This window comes from Ambystoma mexicanum, chromosome 5p (assembly GCF_040938575.1).
Source record: "Ambystoma mexicanum isolate Mex_15411 chromosome 5p, UKY_AmexF1_1, whole genome shotgun sequence".
Classification (NCBI taxonomy): domain Eukaryota; kingdom Metazoa; phylum Chordata; class Amphibia; order Caudata; family Ambystomatidae; genus Ambystoma; species Ambystoma mexicanum.
This window is the reverse complement of record NC_090930.1, coordinates 750,857,436-750,884,113: the sequence shown is the minus strand read 5'-3', so window position 1 is coordinate 750,884,113 and position 26,678 is coordinate 750,857,436. Positions and strand designations below refer to the sequence as shown.

Here is a 26,678-nt window from a genome sequence, read left to right as displayed (position 1 = left end):
GGTAGATTTAGCCCCCGGCTTTCGAACCTGGGAGTGCCTGGGACACCCTGGCTAAACTTTCTAAGCCACTCTACCCACTTTCTAACTCTTTGCAAGACTTTGAATCCCTAATAACAGTGTGATCTTGGGCACATTTTCGCTCCGGCTACTCTAAGAGTGGGCCCTGCCTAGTGACTTTTGCTCACCTGTGACTTTGTGCTTCTTTGAGCCTATTGCAAGTGTTCTGGATCTTAGAGTGGTGTGTTTAACCCATTTCTGTTTCTTTTTACCCCTTTCCTTAACCTAATAGAGTGTCATCTAACGTTAAGCGCTCACCTCTGTTTTAATTATGTGGTGTTAACTTAGAGTTGTCTAGATAGGAGTAGGGGTTGAAACTGCTTTTATTATAACTGTGTTTGAAGTGTTTTTACTATATGTTGCTAGAGTGTTTTTAACTTATGTGTATTTTAAATAAATAACTATATACTTTTGAAACCAAGCTCTGGTCAGTGTTTGCTTGTGCTATTCTGTCTGAGTACATATTGTGTATACTTTGCATACTGCCTAACTCTTCTTGAGAGAAGTCTGACTGCTCAGCCACAGCTACCAGGTAAATCTGGGTGGTACAGACTGCTACCAAAGGGGTTTACTGCTCTACCTGTAGTCTTAAATCTTTTGCAGTGTTCCCCAAGGGAACTGCACAGGTTTCTGCCTAACACAGCAACTTCCAAGCGAGCTGTTGAGTGACCGCTGAAGACCCAACCCTGAATTCCGAGCGAAAGGGAAGATAGCTTGAAGACTACTTCCTCCCCTGGACCGGTGGGCATAACCATTCTCAAGACCACCTGCATGCTGCGACTGTCCCGGGCTGCAAACTCCCAATACCCTTTGTGGTGCAATGTCGGGTGAAGCGTGGTTCCATAAGAAACCTTGTGGGCATCCTTCTGGGCCTGCAGTTATACTTATCCACTCCTATACGTCCCTTCAGCTGAGTCGTGGACCGAGAACTGACCGGATGACAACCGTCACTAACCTGAAGCCTGTGAAGGGCTACAACGCATCAGAGCCATGAATATCCACTGCTGGATGTCCCACTGCTCGATTTGCATACTTCTGTCCCCTCCAAAGTTCATTCTTCAGCCATGCAGGTCAAGAAACCTGAACCATGGACAACTGTCGCCTTACCTAGGGGACCAACCTGCTGTACCAAGTTCTTAATTGAAAAGGTACTGTTGCGAGCCTAGGTACTTACCTTGGTCTTGCTGCATTGTTCTTGTTTTCTTGGAGGGTTGTAGTTAAGCTGTTACGTGCACCCCCCTCCAGGGTACCCTGAGTCACATTCGGGTGAACCACTCATTGGGCCCTAACTTGATAAACTAACTCTTACTTGCCTGAAAACTTGAAGAAAACCTTCACAGACTCTGTCTGTTGCTTACCTGCCTCTTACCTCCTCAGCCCTTGGTCACTGGACTCCTAGTGCCCTCCTTGACTCTGTGACAATCGAATAATATAGGGATGGACTTTTAAAGATTGGCTAACCAGGGGTTAACTAAAGTTATAATAGTTGCTGTAAAGTTTTCTTATATGTTTCAGTAGCTTCTCTCACTTTTGTGTTGCTTAACATTTGATTTAAAGTGTGCTACCTTTTATTCTACTGGTATATTACTGTGTGAATAGTACTTACATGACGTATTTCTAAAGCCTTAGTGCATATAAAATAAATGACTATCTCTCTCTCTCTATATGTATATATATATATATATATATATATATATATCTCAAATTCAAAAATTGTTTGTTTGTGGCTTGGCAAAGCATTGGCGTATGGGAGGCAAAGGCGTATGAGAGGCGTATGGGAGGCAAATGGACCTGACAGCGAAGGTGAAGGCAGGTAGCATTCCAGAAGTTTCCAAATTGTTGCTATATAAAGAGGTGCAACAGGCATTTCTGTTACTCTCTTATGAATAGTGGTAAGGTGTTATTTCACAAGTGGCTCTGTGAACAAGCCATCCTTTCTGCAAAAAATTATTCTGTCAATGAAATTAATAATCAGATTCAGGATATGCTTCCGGGCACAGTTACTGAGTACAACTCAATCAATACAGTGGTGGATACCGACAAAGCCGTAAACTATCCAACAGAATTCCTGAACTCACTCAACCCCCTGGGAATTCCACCACATCACCTTTGACGGAAGGTTGGGTCACCCTTCAAGCTGTTTCACAATCTCGACCCACCTAGGCTGTGTAATGGCACAAGGCTCTGCGTCAAAAAATTGCTGCCCAACATAATTGAAGCAACAGTGTTGACCGAGAAGGGAAAAGGCAAAGATGTATTCATCCCCTGCATTCAACTCATTTCGACAGACATGCCGTTCAGTTTCAAGCGCCTACAGTTCCCGGCCAGGCTGGTATTCGGTATCACGATCAACAAGGCACAGGGCCAGTCGATCAAGTGCTCTGGTACCAACTTGGAATCTCCATGTTTCTCCCACGGGCAGTTATAAGTTGTGTGTTCTAGAGTGAGTTCCCCAAATCAGTTGTATATCTTTGCTCCAACTGGCAAAACAAAAAATGTTGTTTTCAAACAAGCCTTACAATGAACAGTTGTTGGCACCGTCGGCATCATGTCACCCATCATGCTGCTCAGGTACCTCCATGTTGTTCTCACGTACAGTTATACGCTTCAGTATGAGTTTTTCAGAAGAACAAAACATTGTGTTGTGTTGTCTTTATAATCGAAACATGTAGTGAATTATTCTTTTCACCTTTCTTATGGAGCCTTTCTGAAAAGCGTAAAGCTACCTTAAGGGATATCTAACAAATAGTACCTATGAGAAAATTAAATCCTGGACAACCGCGGGTATATAAGCTAGTTTTATATATAACTGCTAGTGTGTCAGTGTTTCCTTGAACTGACTCCAGTTACTGTGTGCCTCTGCCTCCTAGACTAAGCCTGGCTGCTCAGCCATTGTTACCAAACCTTTGGGTAGTTCAGGCTAAACCTAAGGGGTACAACCCTGTCACCCACAGTGGTCTTTTCCAAGTTCTGTCACGACAGCAACTTCTATAAAACTCGCTAACAACGTTTTTGAAGGCACTCAACATAAAAACACAGGTTTTGAACAGAGATGTTGGATCCATTTCTCACTAGTTTTTTTTTAAATATTTGAACTCTGAAACCTAGCATATTAGCCAACATTCCATATGAACACTGGTAATGTATCAGTCACGTTCATGTAGATGCTAGTAATCATACTCCCTTGCTAAGAAATGGAGGCCACATTACACCTGCCCATACCTAATAAAACACTTGAGAGTTCACTATGCATGGCAGTCTGAAGTGTCTTGTGTAAAATATTATTAAGTGTTTGAATCACAACAGACATCCAGTATTGAGCATTCAGAGTAAGCAGATGCCGTTTGAAAATGTTCAGCTTTAATACAGACCTGTTTAGCAATTCATTTGTATCTGTGAATGAATACATTACAACACCCACTTCCCCAGCCCTTTTTAACCTACACTTTGCAGCATTTTCTCCATGAACAGATATATACATGTTTTCACATTCACTAGACCTTGCTGTATAAAGTTAAAGTGGTTTGAGATCTTGTTAGGACTGTGGGTCTTGCGCTAGTGTGTGCGTTGCTATCTTCTTTACGTTGCCTGCCGCCTGTCAGGTGGATCTCAGAGGGACCAAGTTCCTAAGGTCCCAATGTTTGCAAGGGTTGTTCTGGGTTACTGAGATCCAAAACTTGAAATTAGGCGCTGGACAGTGCATCCTTTGTATCCAATGAGTATCAATTTCCACACACGTTAGGTGTTTGCAACATTTGTTGATTTTATTTTTCCTTCAGTAATTCACACATTGGTTGTCACTCTTGTGACCAACATATTCTTTGATAAAACTTCATTTGTGGTACAGAGTACGTGATATACTTGTATTCCATTAGTGGAGACACGTGTTTCAACCTTTGAGGTCTTTCTCAAGGCAAATGCAGGGTTAGCGTGTTCCCGGATGGTTGGAATTGAAATTCGGGTGTAGCATCGCAAGATGCCGCCGTCATCCAGACAGACCAATGGAAATCAGGGTCATGAACCCGGAAAAGCTGAGTTAGTTGCTGCCTACCAGCCTGGTGTCCGGGTGTTTGTGTTGTGTGCTGCTGCCGGGCTAGGCCCCGCGCACCCCCACCTTTTCACAAGACCTCACACTGGCGATGAATAATGAACCCGGCCCGCTAATAAAGAGCGGTCCACACGCCGCATACTAAAACATTACGAAGCATCAGATGTTGAAAGAAAGTGAAGAAGGCACCGGCAAGGCTACATGGCCCACGGGTGAGTGCATGGAACCCACAAGAGCACCCCACAAGGCTTGAAACCCCCACAACTGCACCAAACTGCACCAAATTGACTTGGCGGGAGCACCAAAGCAAGGAAACAGCATTGCACATCTGGCATAACAGACTCAAGAAGGTGCATCAGCCTGCCAGCACCATAGAAGGGCCATCCTTACATAGGCCCACAGGCATAGTGACCCAGGCCAAAAACGCACAATGTCAGACCAGGACCAGAAGCGGCTGCACCTGCCCGCGCACAGGGGCTAAAAGGGACAGATGCATTCCCTGTCCCTTCAATCCTGCCTTTCGACATGATAGACACCACCAGCCTGGGTCCATGATAGACTAGGTGGATAAAGGCGTTTTGTCACAATGCCTGCCCTCAGACATCCGGAACAGGTCCATCTGTCCAGGGAACAGGCACCCAAGAAGACACAGGAATTCCCAAAACCCCACCCAGGGGCTATATGGGTTCAGTCCTGGCGCTGCAGGCGCCAGGCTCATATTACCAACTTTAAACTATGCAGGTCATCCTGCAAAGAACTCATGTACAGTCCATCATGAGGTCATGAAGGGACTACTTTCCTTTAGGAACTATTTTGCTGCTTGGGTGTGGTACTGGAACTTCTTACCTGGGAACTACTTTTTTGATGCTATTTAAACCACGCCCGAAGAGCAGCACACGCTTCGCGTTATTCTGCATCTTAGCAGCGTAACGCTAACCGTGTCTGCAGTCCAGCATCCAGTCTACAGCCACACCCGTCTTGTGTCCGGAGCTGATCCTAGAAAACAGGAAAGAAGAAGAGAAGGTTAGAACAAGGAGATTTCCATTTGGTCATCATCTTTTCCTGGAGCAGCCGCACCTGTGGATAAAGGAAAAAGACAGCCGCGCAATACTCACCTGTCTTCGGAGCATCTCCACAACCCGGCGCAGCACCTGTTGAATCTCCGCCCAAAACATCAGCATCTGAAAAGACAAGAAGAAACAAAAGGTGAGCGGGGTTCCGCCAAAGACATTCTTTTACTTACAGCAAGATACTTACTCTGAATTTTACAGCTCGAGGCAGCGCTGGTCACCATCCTACGTGAGACATTTTCGGCAAGGTGCCGTACCTGCAAAGAAGATAGAGAACTGTTGGTTAATTACATTTGGAACAATATTACTAGCTAGATGGTGCTTGGTACAAACTGACTCTTACCTAAGCGCTACCTTCATCCATCGAGGCGAACTCACTCTTTGGATCACGCTGCAAGGGAAAAGGTATGAAAGGAGCAAGAGTGAATTAACAGACATTTGAACTCTAAAAGAACTATACATTCGGTTTACACACTACTTACCTCGGAGTCATTGTTGTCTGGAACTCTGCCAAATACCTTCGGATCAGTGAAGTAACTGAACTTCTACGCGCCCCTGCACTCCACGCAGGATAGAGAGTTCATCCTTCCAAACAATAAGATGAGACTTTATGAAGGGGAATACTGGAAGTTTTCAGGGAAAATAGCGTTAGTGTAACCTCTCTACCACGGGTGGCTAATCCCCTTTACTGCTTTTAGGAAAGTATTTATGCGGGCAAGTGCAGTCGATCATCACTTCGCTATGAGTCACACTGGTGGAGACCGCAGCAGTCCAGCTTCGTTGGACGCCCCTGTGGAATCCAGGTGAGCGTAATACGTTTGCCTACCTGGATGCAGTAGGGCTATATGAAGACAAACAGATCATTGGCTTACTCACTGTGACTGCAGGCCCGGAGGTGCGTGACATAATTTTGGAATTACCTGAAGATGTGGAGTACAAGTATGAAGATCTCAAATAGATATTAAAAGAACACTTGGTCACGCACCGCAATGTGGACTAAGAAATGCATATCTTTCACACCACCACACAATTAAAAGGGGAGAGCATGGACAAATTTGTCACACGACTAAGAGCCAGAGTAAGACACTGTGAATTCCACCTATACAATAATGAGGAGGCTATAAAATCCCAAGTGATCGCAGGGTGTGAGTCGCTGGTGCTAAAGAAGAAATTGCTACAAATACTTCATTCCTTGGCGGAAATACTCGTGTTAGTAAGAACGTCATTGGCCCTAGACCTGCACATCTCCACATTAAGCAATGTACCCGTCATCAAGGTAGAGGGAATTAATTAAATAACTAAGCTGACAGCGTCTCATGAAGCCAGGCAAGAAAAAAGGCAGTGTTTTCGATGCAGACAAAACCTTCCTCCCTCAGGACAGATCGTGCCCAGCCATCGGTCAGACATTTGGTGCCTGCGGAGGAGAAGATTACTATCAATGTGCCGAATTCCAAAGGCAATGGCGACCTCTTCCACGGATCAGGGCAGACACAGACAGCGGTCCCCACCCTGATACCACAGGGAGGCAAGAACAAGAGACCCTGAAAGGAAATACCAGAAGGAGAGACGGCACACAAGAGGAAAGCACTCAAAGTCCCCATAGGGTCGCCGAAAAGGGAGAAGACGATTACACAGATTGCACACATCCATTCGCTCCACCAGTGAGTCAGAGTCACAATCCAGCACAGGCCAACGCAAAAAGTGGTACCTGTATGCCTTAGGGAATCCCACCACGTCAGAACATAGTCCCAACCTGACATTGACCATACAAAATCAGCAGTTTGAATTCTTAGTGGACTCGGGAGCAACCATCAACGCCACGCCAGGGTCAGAGTACCTGAAACTCAAGAGCAAGCCAGGGATACGCAAGGCTCAAGTAGACATCTATGCGTATGGAACCAAAGAACCATTGCCTGTCTGGGTGCATTCAGAACTTTGTGCCACCACAAAGAAAAGACAGAAAACTTAATGATTCACGTCCTGGCCACGGAGGTCGCAAGCTGCTGCATATTATGCTTTAAACAAATAGGCCTCATACACATTCTCTACCAACTCATGGCCGGGAAAAACATGTCTCTGGTGACAAAAGTTGCAGCCTTTTTCCCTAGTCTGTTCAAAGGCATTGGAAAGCTCAAAGGACAAAAAATATCTTTACACATCGACACCATGGTGAAACCCGTCGCACAACATTTTAGGGGGATTCCTTTCAACATTCAACACCAAGTTGAGAAGGAACTTCTGTCGCTGTAAGAAGGGGACATACGCACCTGGGACTCTTTAGATATAAATGCCTGCGTTTCCGAATCTCATCAGCGGCCGAGATATTTCAAGAAGAAATACGCGGACTCATCAGACACATACCGCATTGCATCAACTACAGCCATTACATTATAGTGTTCGGACAGTCGCAAGAAACACATTACGCAACCCTCCAGAAGGTATGTGCAGCACTTACTGACGCCAACCTCAAACTAAACAGAGACAAATGTGATTTCAACAAAAGCACACTAAAACTTTTTGGACACATTTTCTCGCAAAAGGGATCCAACCTGACCCGGATAAATAAAAGTACTGACGGAGGCTCTGAGAAGTGGAACTGTAGCGCAAGTGCAATCCTTCCTGGGTCTAGCAAGTTATTGCACCAGATATCTCCCAGACTTTGGCCCCACCAGCGCATCCCTGAGAGCACTCACGAAACAAGATGCAAAATTTGAATGGGGACCGGCACAGCAAGAAAGTTTCTACACTATTCAGAGGGATATGGCTGCGGCCGTATGTATGTCATATTTTGATCCAAACTTTACGATGGAACTCACCGTCCCGCTAGCCCCGTGGGGCTGGGGGCAATCCTAGCCCAGCACTCTGGAAGTGAACACGCCAAAAGAAAGATGGTGTCCTACGCCAGCAGGAGCCGAACGGAGACAGAGCAGAGGTACTCACAAGCCGAAATGGAGGTCCTAGTGGTGGTATGGGCCTGTGAACATTTCCATTTGTTCGTATATGGATAGCCATTCCCGATAATCATGGACCACCAGGCCCTTGTTACAATGTATGGCAAACCAATGGCCCAAATGCCACCAAGAATCACTAGATGGGGACCCCGTCTCCCCGTCTCCAGGAATACTTATAATCAATAATACACACACATGGCAAAGAAGAAAATCCAGCATACTACTTCTCTCAATATGCGCTCACTGGATGCACGCCCTCACGAGATGGGACGGATGGTTATATCAATTACATACCACCCGCGATTGCAACAACAGAACTCGCGAAACACACCGCTGAAGATGCCACGCTGGCATTAGTAATGGCATGCATTGGCAAGTCAGGAGAAGAGACGCTTCAGGCAAGCCTGGCGCTGAACAAGAGGCTGTTCAAAACACTGGCAAAGTCAAAAGATGAACTATCCATATCACTGTCATCTCTATTACTTAAAGGAAACAGGATAATAATCCTAGAAACCCTCCATCAGAAAGTGATAGAAATAGCACATGGGGTTCATCGTGGCATCGTCTCCACCAAACGCATGTTGCGAAGCATGCTATGGCTCCCAGTAATGGACAGACACATAGAGAAAAACGCTAATATCCTGCCACGTCTGCCTCAGTTTGCAAACCACTGTATTCCTGGACCCACTACGCATGTCAGAGCTCCCAGAGGGAGTGTGAGAAGAAGTGGCGATAGACTACTTTGAACCCTTAAGATCAGGGGAATACGTGCTGGTAGTGCTAGATGAACATTCCCGCTACCCCGAGACTGAAATTGTGGCGTCCACAGCAGCTACTGCGCTGATACCGGCACTAGATTGCATCTTCTCAGCATTGGAGTACCAAAGGTAGTCAAATCAGACAATGGCCTGCCATTCACCAACAAGGACTTCCAGAGCTTTGCAAACTACCTGGGATTTAGACACAAAAAAATCACACCCCTGTGGCCGCAAGCGAATGAGTGGTAGAGCGCTTTATGGCCAACATTAAACCATCACACACATACCCACGGGACAAGCACTCTTGACAACTACTAAGAGACTACTGGAACACGCCGCATGACTCCACAGGGAAATGTCCAACAGAATTCAAGTTCGGGTGCCCCATCAGATCAAGAGTACCACAGGAAGATCAGGAAGCAAAAGTGGATGAAGAAAGGACAAGGACAAGGATGAGGGAAAGAGACAACAAAGCCAAAGAAAGAATGGAGGACTACGCAGATCGGAGGAGAAGGACACGAGCGGCGGACATACTACCAGGGGAACAAGTACTTGTAAAGCAAATCCAGGTACACAAGGATATGCCACAGTTCGATCCCAGACCCATGAGAGTATCTCACGTCAAGGGAGCAATGATCACGGCAGAAAGAGATGGATGGGTCATAACGAGAAACAGTCTTTTCTTCAGAAAAGCAGGAGATGACACCACTCAAATATACAGGCCAGAGCAGAGAGATAAAGAGGAAGAAGAAGTAAGACAAAGAGAATCAGGATACTCAGCGGATGAAGATGAACCAGACAGATAAGAGCACAACACCATGGAAGACCATATGGACGAGACAGCTGCATCACCTCCACGAAGAAGACCCTGTTGCGTTATCCGAAAGCCTCGACGTTGGATCGAAGAAATGGGGTAGGACTGTCATTATTTTGGGGGGAGATGTAGCATCGCGAGATGCCCCCGTCATCCGGACGGACCAATGGAGATCAGGGTCATGGACCTGGAAATGCTTTGCGCGCAAATAAAGTTAGAAGTTAGTTGCTGCCTACCAGCCTGGTGTCCGGGTGTTTGTGTCAGGCGCTGCTGTCGCGCTAGGCCCAGCGCACCCCCACCTTCACACAACACATTACAGCCGGGGTGGACCAGCTATAATCCAAGCCTACAATGATAGTGTTCTTGGTGGGGGGCTATATTGATAGCAGCCTGACCGTCCACCTGCGAATGAACGGGAACAAATGAGTGGTCCGTGTACCTTGCTTGGCACACCCCAGCTCCCAGGAGTGTAGGGTTGAATTGTGAACGGCTTTTGTTCTCAAAGTTTTGCTACATGGCCTTAGTAGAATAGTTCTATAAAGAATTGTTTTCACTCTTTTCAGAGACGGACGCACAGTGGTCGAAGTGTACGAAAAGAGGTACTGGAACTATGCGCCCAACTGGCCCACCCTCTGCTCTCCACAAACCCCATCGCCATGCCCCCTCCCACATGCAATACAAACCCCTACCTGGCTCCCGACTTTCCCCCATTCCACCCCCACCCAATGTGTAAAGGCGGAAAGAAACACAGTAAAAGAAAATGCAACATGCATTTTAAATAATCCCCTTTACCGTTATTCATTGTCCCCACAGCAGGCAGCTTTACACACTCTCCCCTTCCTAATCACCCATCATTGGCACCTCTTAAGGGGCACGCAAAAGACCCACCCATCCATCAAATGCACATGCAGCTGTGCCTGCAGGATTTTCACGTTAAGTTGCATACATGTAAAAGAAACATTCTGATGGTTATATGTGATCTTACCGACGACAATTACAGAGTGGTAAATTTCAAAATACAGAAAAACACTGAATTATTTATTTGTTTAATTTGGAGGGTCACCCCCTGTGTTTTTACCCTTACAACGTCAGCCCAACCTCATCCCGACCCATTTTAACCCCTTTACCCCACTACTGTCTATTTAATTAATGTTTGCTGTGTTTTTCTGTTTTATGGTCCACTCTGAAATGTATCACTCTGTAATGTTTTAGGTCTATTGACTGGATGCCATTCTTGATTACTCCAGGAGGAGGGCTATGATGGGGTTTGGAAATGGGCTGTCCCACGCAGGCCACTGAAAAAATAACTGCAACCCTGCAGTTCTACGATAGCTCACAGTGATGTGCTGATCCAACAGGTTCAAATCCTTAGGCGAATGCAAAAAAACAAACGCGAGGCTACTGTTTAAAGGGAATCTCGTACAGCTGGCAGCGTGACCCCCCCACACAGTGCACTCAAGTGCAAGTTTCAACTTTTTCCTACACTTTTACTTTAGAAGGATACCATTCCGGAACGGTTTCATTTGAAAATAAAAGTATAGGAACTGAAAAATTTTATTAAAAAAAAAAGTAGAGGAGCACCCTCCCAATTCTTATCGCTCATTTCGACCACTGGTGACGCAGAGACATTGCAAACTTTCCCCCACCTGTTGGTTCTCCAGAGACACATCCGACTTTAATTCTCACTTTTGCTCGGTCTTCGGTTATTTCGTGCACAAGTAGATCCTGTTTGCAATCAATCACCAACGATCTTGTTTTACACCATCCCTGTGTATCGAGTCTCAACCACAGCCAATGCCACTTTCATTTAGATTCGTCTTCATCACTTGAGATAGGCTGGACGCGGCAAGATATTTAAACATTGATTTAACATACTCAGGGGGACAGTACTGGGTAAATAGATGTTAATGTTAATAGTAGTGTTATGTGCCATGGCGTGGTTCATTTCAGCTTGCACTATTTCTCTGGTGGAACTGGTTAGATTTGTGCTTACTGTGCAACCAGCATTTTATACTTGAACTGCAAGCTTGACCTGTATGTTTATGCTAAACTACAAACCACTGCCTTGTGCTTGCCTTTCATTCTACTAAAGAGTAAACTATGTTGCCACGTGACGAAGCGCTACTAACATCTACTAATTGAATGTTTCTCCTTTCCCTAGAATATTTTCGTTTTTGGATGTTGTTACGTTATGTCGATGTGCACAAGTCTCCAAGGTACGCTATGTCTTTACAGTGAAAATGTGCTTCTACAGTTATCCTCTTTATTTATTGTCTCCTGAAAATACCTACAGCCTTATGTTTTCAGACTTTTACCCCTAGAAAAACATAATGATTGAATTTTGATCTTGAAACTTGTCAAGGTTCTGATCGTTTTCATATATAATCCCAAAGTGAGTTATTGCAAACAATGAAATTGTTCATTGGTACATGGGATTTCCTATTTATCAGTAGGATGTCATCATACCATTGATGACATCCTACTGATAAAAGATGCAACACATAACATACCACTGATGTAAAATGCAACACAAATCAGTTTCTTTTTGCTCTTAGATGGGTTTAAGTTGACTTTTTTATAGTTGTTTTTAAAACTGTTTATTGGCATTTGTGCATCATCATAATACAACAATCAAGTATTTCATCAGTCCACCAATTCCAGATTAACCAACAACGCCAGGGCAAGCAACATTTCAATAGCATATCTTGGGCCTCATCTTAAGTATGGCGGTCTGGAAATAAGGGTGCCAGTAGCAAGATACTGGCACCCTTTCCGGAACACCATGCTACAATGATGCCGGTAGGGGCCACGGATCACCTGGCAGGCCTTACGTGACAGATTTTCAGGCCCTTACCGGCATGGTTGTCACGGAAGCACCGGCACTGTTAGCAATGGTGCCGGTGCTTCCATGTCCCCATTTCCATTGAGTCCTACGTGACTCAACGGAAATGGGGAATAACCGGTACCGCCGCCACTTGTGTTATCCCAGTGGCATCGGCATAACAGACGGCGGTATGGCTGTTACAGGGTTGCCGGACACCCGCCACCTACCGGCGGGTTTTCCGGCATCCCCGTAATGAGGGCCCATGTTACAGTAAGGATTACATCAAACTGCATAAACATGTATTACTTCGGCAGCAATGGGGGGGACAGCATGGGGGTTGGAGGGAGGAGCTGCCCATCATTCTATACTAGGGTCAGCGCATGAGCGTTTGTCTCATTCATTGTTCCACCAACCTTCCCTCATACAATTATGTTCAGCACCATTTGTCAATCATGGGGGCAAATCATCTGAGTGACTGCAAATCTCCTGCAGGAGGGCGATCCAAGCCTCCATTTTAGCTGTCGGCTCTTTGAGACCCTTCTTCATGGCTCTATACCATTCTGCAGTTTCCGCTGTACAATACTTTTTTAAATCCCCCCACCACAAGGCATATATCAGACCCCCTTTCCATTTCCACGACATAGCTATTCTAATTTTAGCCAAGATAAAGGCCAGATGCATCAGTTTCACTATATATGTAACCTTCTCTGGAATGGACTACACCCCCAGTAAGCACTCTGCAGGGGTCCCTTGATATCCTGGGGTCCTGGGAGGATAGCTCAGGGGCAACCTGCTCGCCTTGGAAGCAAGCAACATGGAGCACCACAGGTTCGATTCCCGGGTCCGCGCTTAGAAACCTCTGGGTATTAAGCGCATTATAAATAACCAATCATATCATATCATATATCTGCCCACTCCAGCCTTTTCTAGCGCCTGCTAAACCTGCTGCCAGAAATCCTGAATGTTCATGTACTGCCAAAACATGTGTATGATGTTTGCCGGTTCAGTGCCACACAAGGGACAATTGGGCGACACCTGTTTGTTAAATTTCACATGCCTGTATGGTGTCATATATGTCATATGGAGAACATTTAATTGCACCAACATATGCCGTGTAATTCTAGAGACTTGTTTCACAAATATCAATGCCCCATCCCACTATTTGTTCTCCAGTATGTGACCCAAGTCTGTTTCCAGGCTAGTTTAATCCAAGATGCTCTCGCACTCATACCGGTCATTAAACACCCATAAATTCTCAGCACAGGTCTCCAGCCATCCTCCAGCTCATATATTAGACACAACACTTCATCCTGTTTGGGCTTCTCAGGCCAATGCGGCCATTTCTTCTTAGCAATCTTTGTAAGCCTCAAATACTGAAGGAACATGCCCTGCTTGTAAACGTCACCCCAGGTGGCGATTACCACGTCCTCCCATCGCCTCATGTTAGTAATTCATTCCTGTCATTACTCATACATACTGACAGGGGGATATATGGGTAGTAAACATCATGTAACTTAAGGATCTTCACTGTTCTATTACATATTTGCCTCCCTTAAAACAATAAGTAGGTTATATCTCTCAGGCAACATTTTGAAATCCGTAAGGCTTCTTTGAGCACCGTTGGTCGTATGGCTCACTGCATCAACCCTGTGTCCAATGTTTGTTCGTCCGCCAACCACCACACCAGATATTGGAATTGTGCTGCTAGATAATACAACTCAAACCATGGAAGTTGAACTCCACCATCCTCATATCTCATGCATAATGACACCAAGGCAATTGTGTGACTCCCCTGCCCCCAGAGAAATCCCTTAATATGAGAGTCCAATGTTTTGAAGAAAGTAACAGGAATATAGAACAAGATATTAGTAAAGTAGTATAGCTATCGGGGCAATATCATTTTAACCAAGGCCACTCGTCCCATTAGCAGCAATGGCAGTTTTCTCCAAAAGCTAATGGACTTTACTATTCCGTCTAGTGCCTTAAAAGTATTCTGTGCATGTGTGTGCTGTGCCTTATGCCATACATGTATCCCTAAATATTGTAATGAGTTTATAGCCCACGAAGACCCAAGTACTGTGAAACGTCTCCAGTCAATGCATACTCATCGCTGCCAAGGGGAAGAGACAGGACTTCTTTGTGCTGAAGGAGATACCCGAAAGATTAGCAGAATCATCTAACACCTCTAGTACCAACAGCAGTTTATGCTCCGGGTTCTTGCAAGTACAAAAGGATGTTGTACGCATAGAGCGAGATCAGGTGACGATACCCATCAACCAGTATCTCAGCCTCGTTTAACTCACTTCGTAGTTATGCAGCTAGCGGCTCCATAGCTAGTATGTATTGCATTGGCGATAGTGGACATCCCTGCCTGGTGCCCCTTTGTATAACCCATGGTGAAGATATATATTTGGACGTTTGGACCTGTGAAGCCATCATGAAGCGAGACACAGACAACAGATTCAAAGTTCAAAACAAAATGGTTTATTAAATAAAATGTCAGGATGGTAGAAGGCCTATCTTGCCCAATGTTAAGGTGGGATTTCCCTACCTGAACGAAACTAAGGAAAGTCTGAGTCGAAAGTTCAACTTAAAAGTTTGTCTGTGTCCAAAACCTATCCTTGCCCTAACAAATAAAGCTAAACGATGTGCAGGGATGTCAATAATCAAAGAAATGGTAATCAAAACAATGCTCTGAGCCTCTTCCAGCTTTTGGCTTCCTTTTCAGCTCCCCTTCCCCAATTTCAAGAAAGTTCCACAAAAGTCTCAATCAAGATTACCTTTCCCAAGTTCAAGGCAATATAGTTCCACACAATCATCGCGGTTCCCTTCCTCAAGTGCAGTGCAACACAAGTCAAATGAAGAGGGGTCTTGAGGCTCTATCCCCAAGACAGTATTTGCAGTTCATAAAATCTCAGGATTCCCTTCCCCAAAATGTCAACGTAGCAACTTGTACTGGCTTCAATCTTTCAAAGTTCAAAAAAATGTATGTCCACTTGACCCTCCTTCTGGTTCGCCTTACCAGTTCACTCACAGTGCCCCTTCTTTGTGTATTTCACAATGTCTTTGACTTTCACAATTTAGGGCTCACTGATCTAGGCACAGTTGTCAGACCACACAGTCCACCAATCACAGGTCGCGCAACCAGGAACCCTAGGCTCTCTAGCCCACACAGGTTCTTCTGTGCTTGCCACTGTGTACAGATTCACATTCATTTAGCTTCTCTTTGTCAACCTCTTGGCTCTATGTGCAAATTCACATTTTTCTGGTTTTTCCAGGTTAGCCTCTTGGCTTTGCCATGACGTGTCACACCCTCTTTTGCCAGTCTTTGGCCTTGCCGCACTGTATCCATTCATAAAGTTCACTTTGTGGTGGTCTTGTTCATGCCCCACCTTTCTATTGCACTCTTTCACGCTTGCGCTCTTTTCTGTAGGTTGCTTTCAAATGGGCACTTTCCCTTTTGGCTTTCATCAGCTATTGGCTTTGCCCATAAAGTTCTAGTCAGTTCAGTGTTCAATGTGCTTGGTTTCAAGTTTTCATTCAGTGCGGCATTCAATATGCAAGTTTCCATTCAGTTCGGTATTCAATACGCACAATTTAGCTTAGTTTTATGTTTTCATGCATTTTGGAATTCAAAATGCAAGTTGTGGTGTGCAAGCAGAGTGAAAGCAGTTGGCTTGTGGCTTGCTGTTGGAAAATCCTGAATCTGCTGTCTCCCTTCATTACTGGGCGGATCCCTCAAATACTCTGCACCCGCAGAGCAAAGCAGAGTGCAAGCAGAGTGAAAGCAGTTGGCTTGTGGCTTGCTGTTGGAAAATCCTGAATCTGCTGTCTTCCTTCATTGCTGGGTGGAGCCTTCAAATACTCTGTGCACCTGCGGAGCGAAGCAGAGTGCAAGCAGAGTGAAAGCAGTTGGCTTGTGGCTTGCTGTTGGAAAATCCTGAGTCTGCTTTCTCCCTTCATTGCTCAGCGGAGCCTTCAAATACTCTGTGCATCCGCGGAGCAAAGCTGATTGAAAGCAGTTGGCTGCAGTTAGCTGTGGTTACTGAGTTTCATTACATCTTAGTTGGAATTCAGAACTCACCGGATTTGGAGTCGGAGATGGCTAGTATGCGGCAGCCCCCACTGGACGAAACTCGGACCTCTTTGAGGGAAGACCTCGAGGTCAGTTTCCAGATTGTTAAATCGCCTGGTATTTGATAAAAGTGTGAACAGTGGGTCTAATGAAGGGGCCGATCAGTCAAATTTAAACATATACAACATCATTGGAGGTGGCTGTTTCGTGACGGCATCTACTCTGTCGGTCATTGCAAAGTACAGCTTTCTGAAACCACCCTCCCCCCTGACACCACCATTAACATATTCCCCTGTTCGTTCTCCCCTTGTTCGATCGGGGAATTTAAGGGACTTAAAGCCCCAAAATGCTCCTGTACTATTAGTGAAAGGAGGGCAGAGGCCCACTGCGACGTCGACAGGAGGTGCAGTGCTTGGAACAATGTTAAGATCTGCACTGAAGCTATGCGAAGTAACATTGGTTGGGAAAACTGGTGTTTCCCGGTCACCTCTCTTGTGGAGAAATGACACAGACCACAAGTAGTGGGACCAATTGACTTAAGGAGCAGTGCGGGCTGAGAATGGCATAAGCACATCGATATCTACTCAGCCGATTCCAGTGTTTGTTCGTGGTAAAGCTTCTCGGAATTCTATGAATTACATGAATACAGCTGGGTTGGCACCTGAGTACGTTATTAAAAAAAACATTAAATACCCTGGAGGCGGGGCCTGGTATCGCAAAAGGGAACCCCAATAAAGGAATAACAACATACTAGAAACCAGAAGGCCTCGGAATCACAAGCGACAAAGGCACCCAAAGATTTAATTATAGAAAGCCTGTGCTGAGTGCGGAGAGTGACAGTGCAATAACAGACTCTGGGAAAGAAGGGGAGGAGGTGAATTAGAGGACGATGTTCTCTTGGAAAGCTGGAACTTGTTGGAACATCGATGAGGGGGACACACCCAACTAAGTACCCATCGCCCATCAAGAGACTTCAATTTGGAAGTCACACATAGTAATGCACCACTGGAAGAACTAGCACTATCCAACAAGGATCAACCAGGAGTAACCGCCCTGAAACCCTAATAAACACTCAGCTTCTTGTGTCAGCAACGGACTATTCAGGACAGCATCTGTTAACGAATATACTACCATCAGTGAGCGCCGAGAGATTGTTGCCATTGAACACATAAAAAAGACTCTAAGTGGCGCACCAACGGAGGTGAACAATAGCAATCCACCTCAACGGACGCAGGCTAATTTGGAGGGGAGAAAGCGCCCAAGAATTGAGCGAGTGAGGGATGATGACTATTCCCCCATTGAGTGTTCATCAGGATCGCAATTGTTGGAAACGTCGCCGTCTTCCCTCACCAATGCTAAGGGTAACCTGACACCTCAGATGATACATGACACAAGACAAGACTGTGGGTCGGGTATTAATGCAATCACAGTAGCGGCAATGGCTATAACCATGGCACCTTTGACAAAATTATATGAGTCAATACATGATCAACTCAGGGACGAGTCCACAGTGTCCACAATGCTGCTCTCAAAAATGTTTTTTTTATTGAAGGCTTTGTTAATGCTGTCCAGGACAAGCTCAATAACAATAGAAGAGATCACAATTATACTACAGTATACTACACAGAACTTTGGATCTGATTAATCAATTTCGGGCCTGTGAGACATGGGGAGGGCGATCCTAAGACTTTCATCTCCATGTGGCTCTCTGGCTGTATCGCGCATTTCCACTGTCTGGCCAGCAGACAGCTACCAGGCAGGCCAAGAGCTCATTCCACCAGAGCCATTGCAGCGACTACAGAATTTTTCTCTGGTGTTCCCCTGCTCGACATCTGCAGGGCTGCTAAGTGGAGGTCTTCCCACACCTTCACAAGATTCTACCCTGTCAACAGAGATTCCAGGGAGGAGTCTTGTATCGGTCAAGCAGTGCTTCGTAACCTTTTTTTATGAGGTGAGTCTGTTCCAGGGGTATATGTATTGCTTCTATGAACTGTGACAGAATCATGAAACAAGACGCAGACAACAGATTTAAAGTTCAAACAAAATGTTTTTATTAACTAAAATGTCAGGATGGTGTAAGGCCTACCTTGCCCTATGCTAAGGTGGGATTTCCCTACGTAAAGAAACTAAGAATAGTTAGAGTTAGTAAGTTCAACTTAAAAGTCTGTGTCCAAAACCTATACCTGCCCTCACAACTAAGCTATACATTGTGTAGAGTTGTAGGCAACAAATAAAATAGTGTTCCAAATAAGGTTCTGAATCTCTTCCAGCTCTAGGCTTACTCTCCAGTTCCCCTTCCCCAAGTTCAAAGCAGTTCCACAAAGCCTCAGGGTTCCTTTCCCTAAGTAGACAACACAGTTTCAAAATGGCCTCAGGATTCCCTTCCCCAGGGCTATAACACAGTTCCACAATGGCCTTGGGGTTCTTTTCCCCACAGCGACAATTCTTCCAGCGTGTCTGTATACAATCAGTTCAAGTCTCCTAATTCTTACGACCAGTTCTAGAAAACCTTTTTAATCCATCAGGTTCAGTAGATACAGATTGCTATATTTCCCATTTACTTCAGCAATCTTAATTATTAGTGAAGATTCTTCATCTGGACTTTGCTTGACTTTTCCAGGCAGGGTATTCTCGGTCTAGGTGCAGTTGTCAGACCGCACGGTCCACCCATTACATGTCACTCAACGGATAACCCTAAGTTTCTCACCTACACAGGTTTCTCTCTCAATATGCCTCAGCTTTTGTTTGCATTCCCTCTGAATTCTCCTTGCCAGTCTCTTGGCCTTGCCACTGTGTGTTCGTTCACCCATTCATGAGCATGTGAATCCATGTAAGACCCCATGCTGGAGAAGGAAGAAGTAACTCCTGTTCTTCAGCATGGTTCTTACATGGATTCACATTTTATCTTGCATCTGTCGTTTATGGAAAAATTGTTTCCGAATAAACGTATTGATTGATTGGATTCACGTGCAAACCCTCCCCCTCTTTGGCTCTTTGTGGTTCCTACTGCCACTTTACATGCACAACCAAACCTGAAGATGGCCACCAGTGGTGGAGCTTAGGAGGATGAATGTCATTGGCTGGGGCAGTATGACCCAAAGTGACAGCAATAGGCTAAAGAAGCGACAAGCAATGTTTGCTTTAAAGCAAAACTGCTTTCATATTACTGAGGATTCCCAGCCTCACAACAGGGAATAGCCTTGAGCATGTGAATCCATGTAAGACCCATGCTGGAGGACAGATGTTACAGGCAAGTAACATGTTCCTATCTTCTTGTGTATTGCACCAAGTAAGACCCCTCAGTCAGTCATCCACCGCGGGGGCCTGCAGTGACCACCGGCGCATAGCCACAGAATGCCATTAGAAGCGCAATTATCAGGAATTTGCAGTCACATTTCTGGGAGCTGAGAGTGAGGCCCATGAGGGACATCTCCGAGCTAAGGAGGATGTTGTTACCTGTAATATCGCTGGGTCTTCTGCACATTCTTCCAATAAGAGGCCACACCCTCACAAACCCAGGCCATGTGCATGAAGTCTGTGTCTTGTGCTTTACATCTTGGGCGGGCCCCCTGAGATGTTGGGTCACATTTTTGGATTTTCCTGTGAGGTACGCTTGGTGGATGAATTTAAAATTGAATAACTTGTGCTTATAGTTCATGGATACCTTTCTTGTTCACATATATATTGCCAATCCTCATCATTGAAGCCAAGCCCCGGCGAATGTTCCCATTTCCATCTAGCCTTCATCCATCTGCCTTTACATCACCCCTGAGTCATGGATATCGTATTATGTGGCTGGTGCCTGGGAGGATTTGCAGCATGTAAGAAAGCTGTGGCGGCAGCGGAAATGTGTTCAAAGCAGCTTTAAGCTCCTGCTTAACTTTGCAGTATATCATTTGCAGAGTAAGCGTTAGTTCTCTCCATTTATTTTGACAGATGTCAATTGCCATGGCTAACCAGGGCTGCTATTAAACATGAGAACTGGATCCCTTAAACGTAATGGGTGCCAACTATCACAGTAATCTATAACAGCTATAAAACGGGAGGGCACCAACTGCCGTGGGTACCCCGATTCCTTACATGTAATCGGCACCTTTTCCATCAGGCCCTGCATGCCAGGGCCTAACCGCCACCCCAAAGGCAGTCTAAATGCCAACCTGGGGCTTTGACAGGTTCTGAGGCAGAGAATAGTGCTGTACCCAACACAATTCTATGGAGAGAGTTGGATCTCTGGGCTTAGTCCACGGGAAACCACTATCCATGAGCACCTGATAAGCTTACTATTAGACAGCAATATTGTTGTGGGTCTTCTTCTAGAGCATAACCGAACCAATTTGTATTACTCTTGTGTGTATGATAAACATTGGGTGTTAACAATATCTTCCCTACACAATTTTATCACTAATCCAACAAGTATTTGCACTTGCAATAAATGTATATGTTGTACTCATAAACAGAAACACATTAAATGCTCACACTATTTTTGTTTAGCATTTATGTATATTTAGTCTCTAGTAGAAATAATATTTGAGCATTAAAAAACAGTATAGTGAAACAATATGTAGTTCCTAATATTGCCACTCAAATAGTTGAATTGAGTCCTAGCATCCTACTCTTCCCTTATTCACTTCTAAAATGTTCAAGCAACTTATAACCAATCAACAATGTGACTTTAGCTATCGTGGCACAACAAACCTAATAGTATACTCACAGTTGTGCTGTCAGGAAGGGCGGGCCACATGACAGTCTAGGTTATGTATGCCAATCCCTGTAAAACCAGTGCAATGAAAAGCCTTAAACTGTGTCAAAGTTTAATGGCTTCTAATGGCAGTTGCCTAAAACAACCTGCTATTTAAAGTCCTGGATAAAAAAATACATCGAAGCATTTTAAATCCCATTTCAAAGCTTCCTCTCTTCCACCCTCTATTCTTGATGGATCTACTTGTCCTGTCCTAACTTGTGTAAAATGTTCATATTTGCAATTTAACAATTCCCCTTAATTCATATTTAATCGAATTGCACGGAAAAGACAATCATAACACAAACTCTGTATCATATTTAATATTATGGACATTTTAATGCTGTGCCAATTTAATGCTGGCACATGTTTCGATCTAGCATATGAATATTGGATGTTAGTATAGTGCATTGACAAGTTTTGTATACAAAAATAAAATACATTGACTAAATCCAAAGCAGTTGCCTAGTGAATGGATTTATGTGCCTACAAATAACAAACATATTCAATACAGCAGTATTCACAATTGCATCAAAACTACATTTACACAATTTAAAGCAACATTATCTGTACTTTTAGTAGCTATCTCGAAGTGTCTACTTTTGATAAGCCATAATTATAATTGGGTGCGGCCAATAATCCCATCAGGATTTACAGAAACCCAGCGATAAAGTTTGAATAATCTGGTAATGTATGATATTTGCGTCTTATATCATCAAAGGTATCATCATTTCTACCTTGGCCCTGTGATACCCTTACATTTCTATTATGTTCTTAATATGACTAGGCACTCGGGATACATGTCTTTGTCCTCTTTTGCATTTGATGAAAATGTCAAAGAAATGAGGTGTCACTTAATTGCTATATCCCTTAAGCAGGTGAGCATCACTATTGTTCTTTGAACTGTCTCTAGTGGAGGTTTACCTTTTCAGTTATTACCCACAAGTGGTCTACTCGTTAATCTGCCCACTTCACTTAATTCAATGGAGTAGTGTAGTACTCCTGTCAACACACTAAAAGGAAGTGAAACCTATTATTAACGTAAGGTATGTATTGGCCCATTTGTGCATATTGTGACAAGTCCAGGAAGTTTGTAACCTCTCCGTGAGGGAGAGCCACCCACTTTGGGACTAGGGAGATGAACATGCTATGCTTAACACCCCCTAGGGAACCGGATAAGCAGGATCCTTCTGGAGGTGACTCCCCCTTAGAGGACAGGAAAACCCCAGAGAAGGGTGCAAGTCCCCATCCCTCCTCCGCCACACACAAACACCTTTCTGGGGTATGTAGGGGCTAGGTTGTATGATAACCCTATACCCACCTCAGAAATGGCAGACTCGTCTTCTGACCCAACCTATGCTCAATCTCTATCTAAGACTGCGGAATAAACTAATGAGGCGGGAGTATCCAGAGGTCTGGCAGAGTTTAACCGCACATAATCGCCCACAGGGGGTGTGACCGATAAGAGAGAGAACACCGCAGGCAAGGCATGCCAGCCCACGATGTACACTGGCAGAGTGCAGCAGGGCACAGCGGATGAGCGGTTGGAGCAGCCCTGCAGAGGCAGTGAGAATGAGGACAAAGTACCTTGGAGGGCCAAAGTGAACCATCAACTAGAACCCGCCTACACATCCCCGCACCCAGAGAGCAGAGAGGAGAGTCACTGATGCTGATGGCAATTAATGAGTTGTGGAAGTGGCTCCACAGTGAGAGGAGGGTCGAGCAGACTCCACACCCCTCACGAGGAGCATCACTCAACACAATCTGGTATGCAGAGGCTCCAGTGGAACAGGGGGAGGGCAGCAAAGCAAGAAAAAGAAGAGCCCCACTGTATGCCAAGTGTGAGAAAACCCCAGAGTGGGGAATAACAAAGGAGAAACCTCCAGAGTGGGAAACAAGGAGGAAGAAAGCCCCAGGGTGGGGATTGAAGGAAGAAACCATAGAGTGAGGAGTGACAGCAAGAGGCAAGCCCCAGAGTGGGGAGAGATTGAAAGATTCCCAGAGTGGGGAGTGAAAAGGAGAGAAGCCCCCGTCTGGGAAGAGACAGAAAGAAACCCAAAGTGTGGGACTGAGAAGGAAGAAAGCCACAAAGTGTGGAGAGAGTGAAACGAGAGTGGGAAGTTCCCACACATATGTCTTTGTCTTTTTATTTTATTTTGAGATGAAGGTACAGTTATTACGTTAGAGTAGGATTCCGGACCGAGGACTTCATTCATGTTTAGACATCCTGTCGAGCACCCTTTTTTACTTGTTTCTGTTGTAAAGTAGGGCTTGGATTTATAGGTTTAGGGAAAGAGTAGTCTTGTTTTAACTTGGAAGAAATAAAGGTTCTAGAAAGCATGCCTCCAGATTCCGACCTACCATTATATCTTTAGTCAGTGTGTGGTATAATGTGGTTCTGTCTGACCTCCTCTATGATTGTAACGGGTCCTGTGTAGGCAGTGCTACAGATAAGATTTTGAGATTGGAGTATTTTATTGTTTGTTTGTTTATTTTATTTATAAAATTGTACTCCCTATTTTTAAAATTTGAGAGTAAATGTGATTACAAGAGAGTAACAGTATGTGACATCCAGCCGATGTGTGCTACAACTGTATGGAAATCATTACCATTAGGTAGCATTCTGCATTGTGACAGAAAAGCAGGTTTAAAATTAATTGTGTCCTCCAACGTATTCCGCATCTTAGATGTATTCCATCCAGCTTTGCTGCTCTTCGTACATTTTTTCAGCAGAGGGCACCATGCATCGATGTCGTCGAGTCGATGGTCCCTCGAAGGCCTCCGTCGAGGGTGACATCATTGGGTGTATAAGTAGCACGCGCGGCACCCGTTGGCCTCAGTTCCGTTTTTCCGCAGTACGTTGCTTCGGACATTCGGCGCGCCTCCAGTTCTGTCAGGAAATATAATATTACGAGAGAAGAAATCATGTCCTCGTCATCGACGCCGACCACGATCCCGAGATCGGGTTTTAAGAAAAGTTGTGCGGCTCAAAAATGTCGATCACGGACCCGCACCGGGAGTGTTTGTGGTGTCTCGGGGAAGGCCACGACATGGAGGCCTGTTCGAAGTGTCAGGCGATGACGGGAAAGGCCTTGCGAGAAAGGAGAGGAAAGCTACAGGTAGGTCGGAAGGATCGGAAAGCCTCTAGCGTCGTGTCGAGACCCCATGGGGAAAAATCTCCTCGACGCGAAAGGCATAGGTCCAGATCTCGAAGCGATTCTCATCGCTCGCCGTCTTCGTCGAAAAAGTCGAAGAAACAACGCCATAGATCTCCCTCCACCTCATCGTCAGACGAGTCCCCGAAAATGAAATGCCCCACAAAACATTCGTCTTCCGAAGAGTGGCAAGCATTTAGGGTCAAAATAATGGAGGTGTTTGAGAAAGCGAAGCCTCGGTCTGCGCCTTCTTCGGAAGCCGGCCGAGAGCGTCATCGCTCCGACACTCGCGCGCCTTCAAGCCTGGGTGATCGTAAAAGGAAGTATAGAGAACCTTCCAGGACGCAGAGCGAAAAACTGTCGAGTCGACCACTCGAGGTCACCGACGCCGTCCGAGACCTTCCACACCTCGAAGGGAAAACTGTCGAAGGCTGCCTCGACGCCCCCGAAGCAGACCCTGTTGACGACCACGATGTCATCGACGCCCTCGACGCCTTTATAGACGTCGACGCCGAAAACCTCGGCGCCAAAGGCTCCAACCAAGCCAGGGCACCTAGAAAAGGAGAAGGAGAAAACTGCAAGACATGTAGCTTCTTCAAAATCTAGTATTACACCTTCTCCTCCTCCTCCTCCTCTCCCAGAGAAGGTTTTCAAGCCTCTCCCTAGGAAGGAGTTTTTCAAATCCTTAACCTCAATTTTTGAGGATCAGGAGAGATCCGAAGAGGAAGATGTACCTTTTGGGTTGGAATATGGCACCCAAAATGTCCCAGAATGCTGACTATCGGAAGAAAGCAGGATGAAGGATTTGGTGGAGTCCTTACATAATGCAAGTGGCATTGACACCTCTCCTGAGAATGATTTTGGTAGACCTGATCCAGGAGAGCATGCCAGTCCATCTTATCGAAAATTAATGACAAAGGTGGTAGACTTCTTGGGATGGACTAAACCAACAGCCCAATTCATCCAGGACGATTTGACAGACATATTGGACCATGGTCCCACTGAAGACCCAGTTTTACCTTTTCATGTAGCCTTACAAAACAGGGTGACCAAGAATTGGGAAACTCCGGATTCTATTCCTCCGGTGAATAAATCCCTAGCATCAAAATACAGCCCAGGCCGTAGCGACCCCGGCTATCTGTCAAAACATCCAACTCCGGACAGTTTGGTCATACAGGCAGCCACAGCTTCCAACAAACTTGCGTACACGTCTATCCCTCCAGACAGGAACGATAAGCGGGTGGATGGTTGGGTACGGAAGGTATTTTCAGCCGGGAGCATGGCATTAAAATCTGCCAACTCCACATGTGCTTTGGCAAAATTTTCGTACACTCTGTGGGAGTGCATCGCAATGGCGGCGGAGCACATACCAGAAGGGGAAGAAAGGGAAGGTTTCCTAGCCATCGTTAGAGATGGAAAGGAGGCCATGCTGGAATCCCTTCAATCTGGATTGTACACTGCAGATAGTGTAAACAGGTCCATGGGCACTAGCACGGTAATGCGCAGGTTTGCGTGGTTACGGAAGTCGGGTTTTGCACCGGACGTACAGAACCGCTGCCTGAACATGCCTTTTGACGGGTCTCACCTTTTTGGCAACAAGGCTGACGAGAGCCTTGAGAGGTTGCAGACCTCAAAAGCAGCGGCCAAATATTTAGGAGCTGCTATTAGGCAACCTCAGCCTTTTCGTGCGCAAGGACAATCATGGAGGGGACGATCCTATCGTTATTATACCTCATACGGGAAGACGAGAGAAATGGCCAGTCAAAGGGGCCAAAGAGAAGCCACTCGTGGTGGACGAGGAAAACGTGCTAAGCCAGCTCCAGCTGCAGCCTCTTTGCCATCAGCGGCTGCAACATCCGCCACAAAACCACTTTGAGGACTTGCACCACAAAACACCTGTAGGAGGCAGGCTGTCGCAGCAACTGCAAGAATGGCGAGCCATTACTTCAGATGTTTGGGCTCTAGAAATAATAGCACAAGGCTATTGCCTTCCTTTTCTAAAGCAACCTCAAAGCAATCCACCAGGGAGACACCCGTTGAAGCTTTCAAATCCGCTCCTATAGCAGGAAGTTCTAACCCTGCTGGAGAAAGGTGCCATAGAACCAGTACCCGCAGCGGAGAGGAACAAGGGTTGGTACTCCCCGTATTTTTTGATCCCCAAAAAGGATGGAGGACTGAGACCCATCTT

General features: G+C 45.5%; 1 protein-coding gene across 1 annotated transcript in view; it reads left to right on the top strand.

Moving 5' to 3' along the window:
* FBXL2 (F-box and leucine rich repeat protein 2) overlaps nucleotides 1-26,678 on the top strand; it is an 838,595-nt gene that overhangs the window by 242,137 nt on the left and 569,780 nt on the right. The window contains exon 3 of the mRNA XM_069613130.1: nucleotides 11,860-11,914. Coding sequence (XP_069469231.1) covers nucleotides 11,860-11,914 — 55 coding nt within the window. The remainder of the gene's footprint in view (nucleotides 1-11,859; nucleotides 11,915-26,678) is intronic.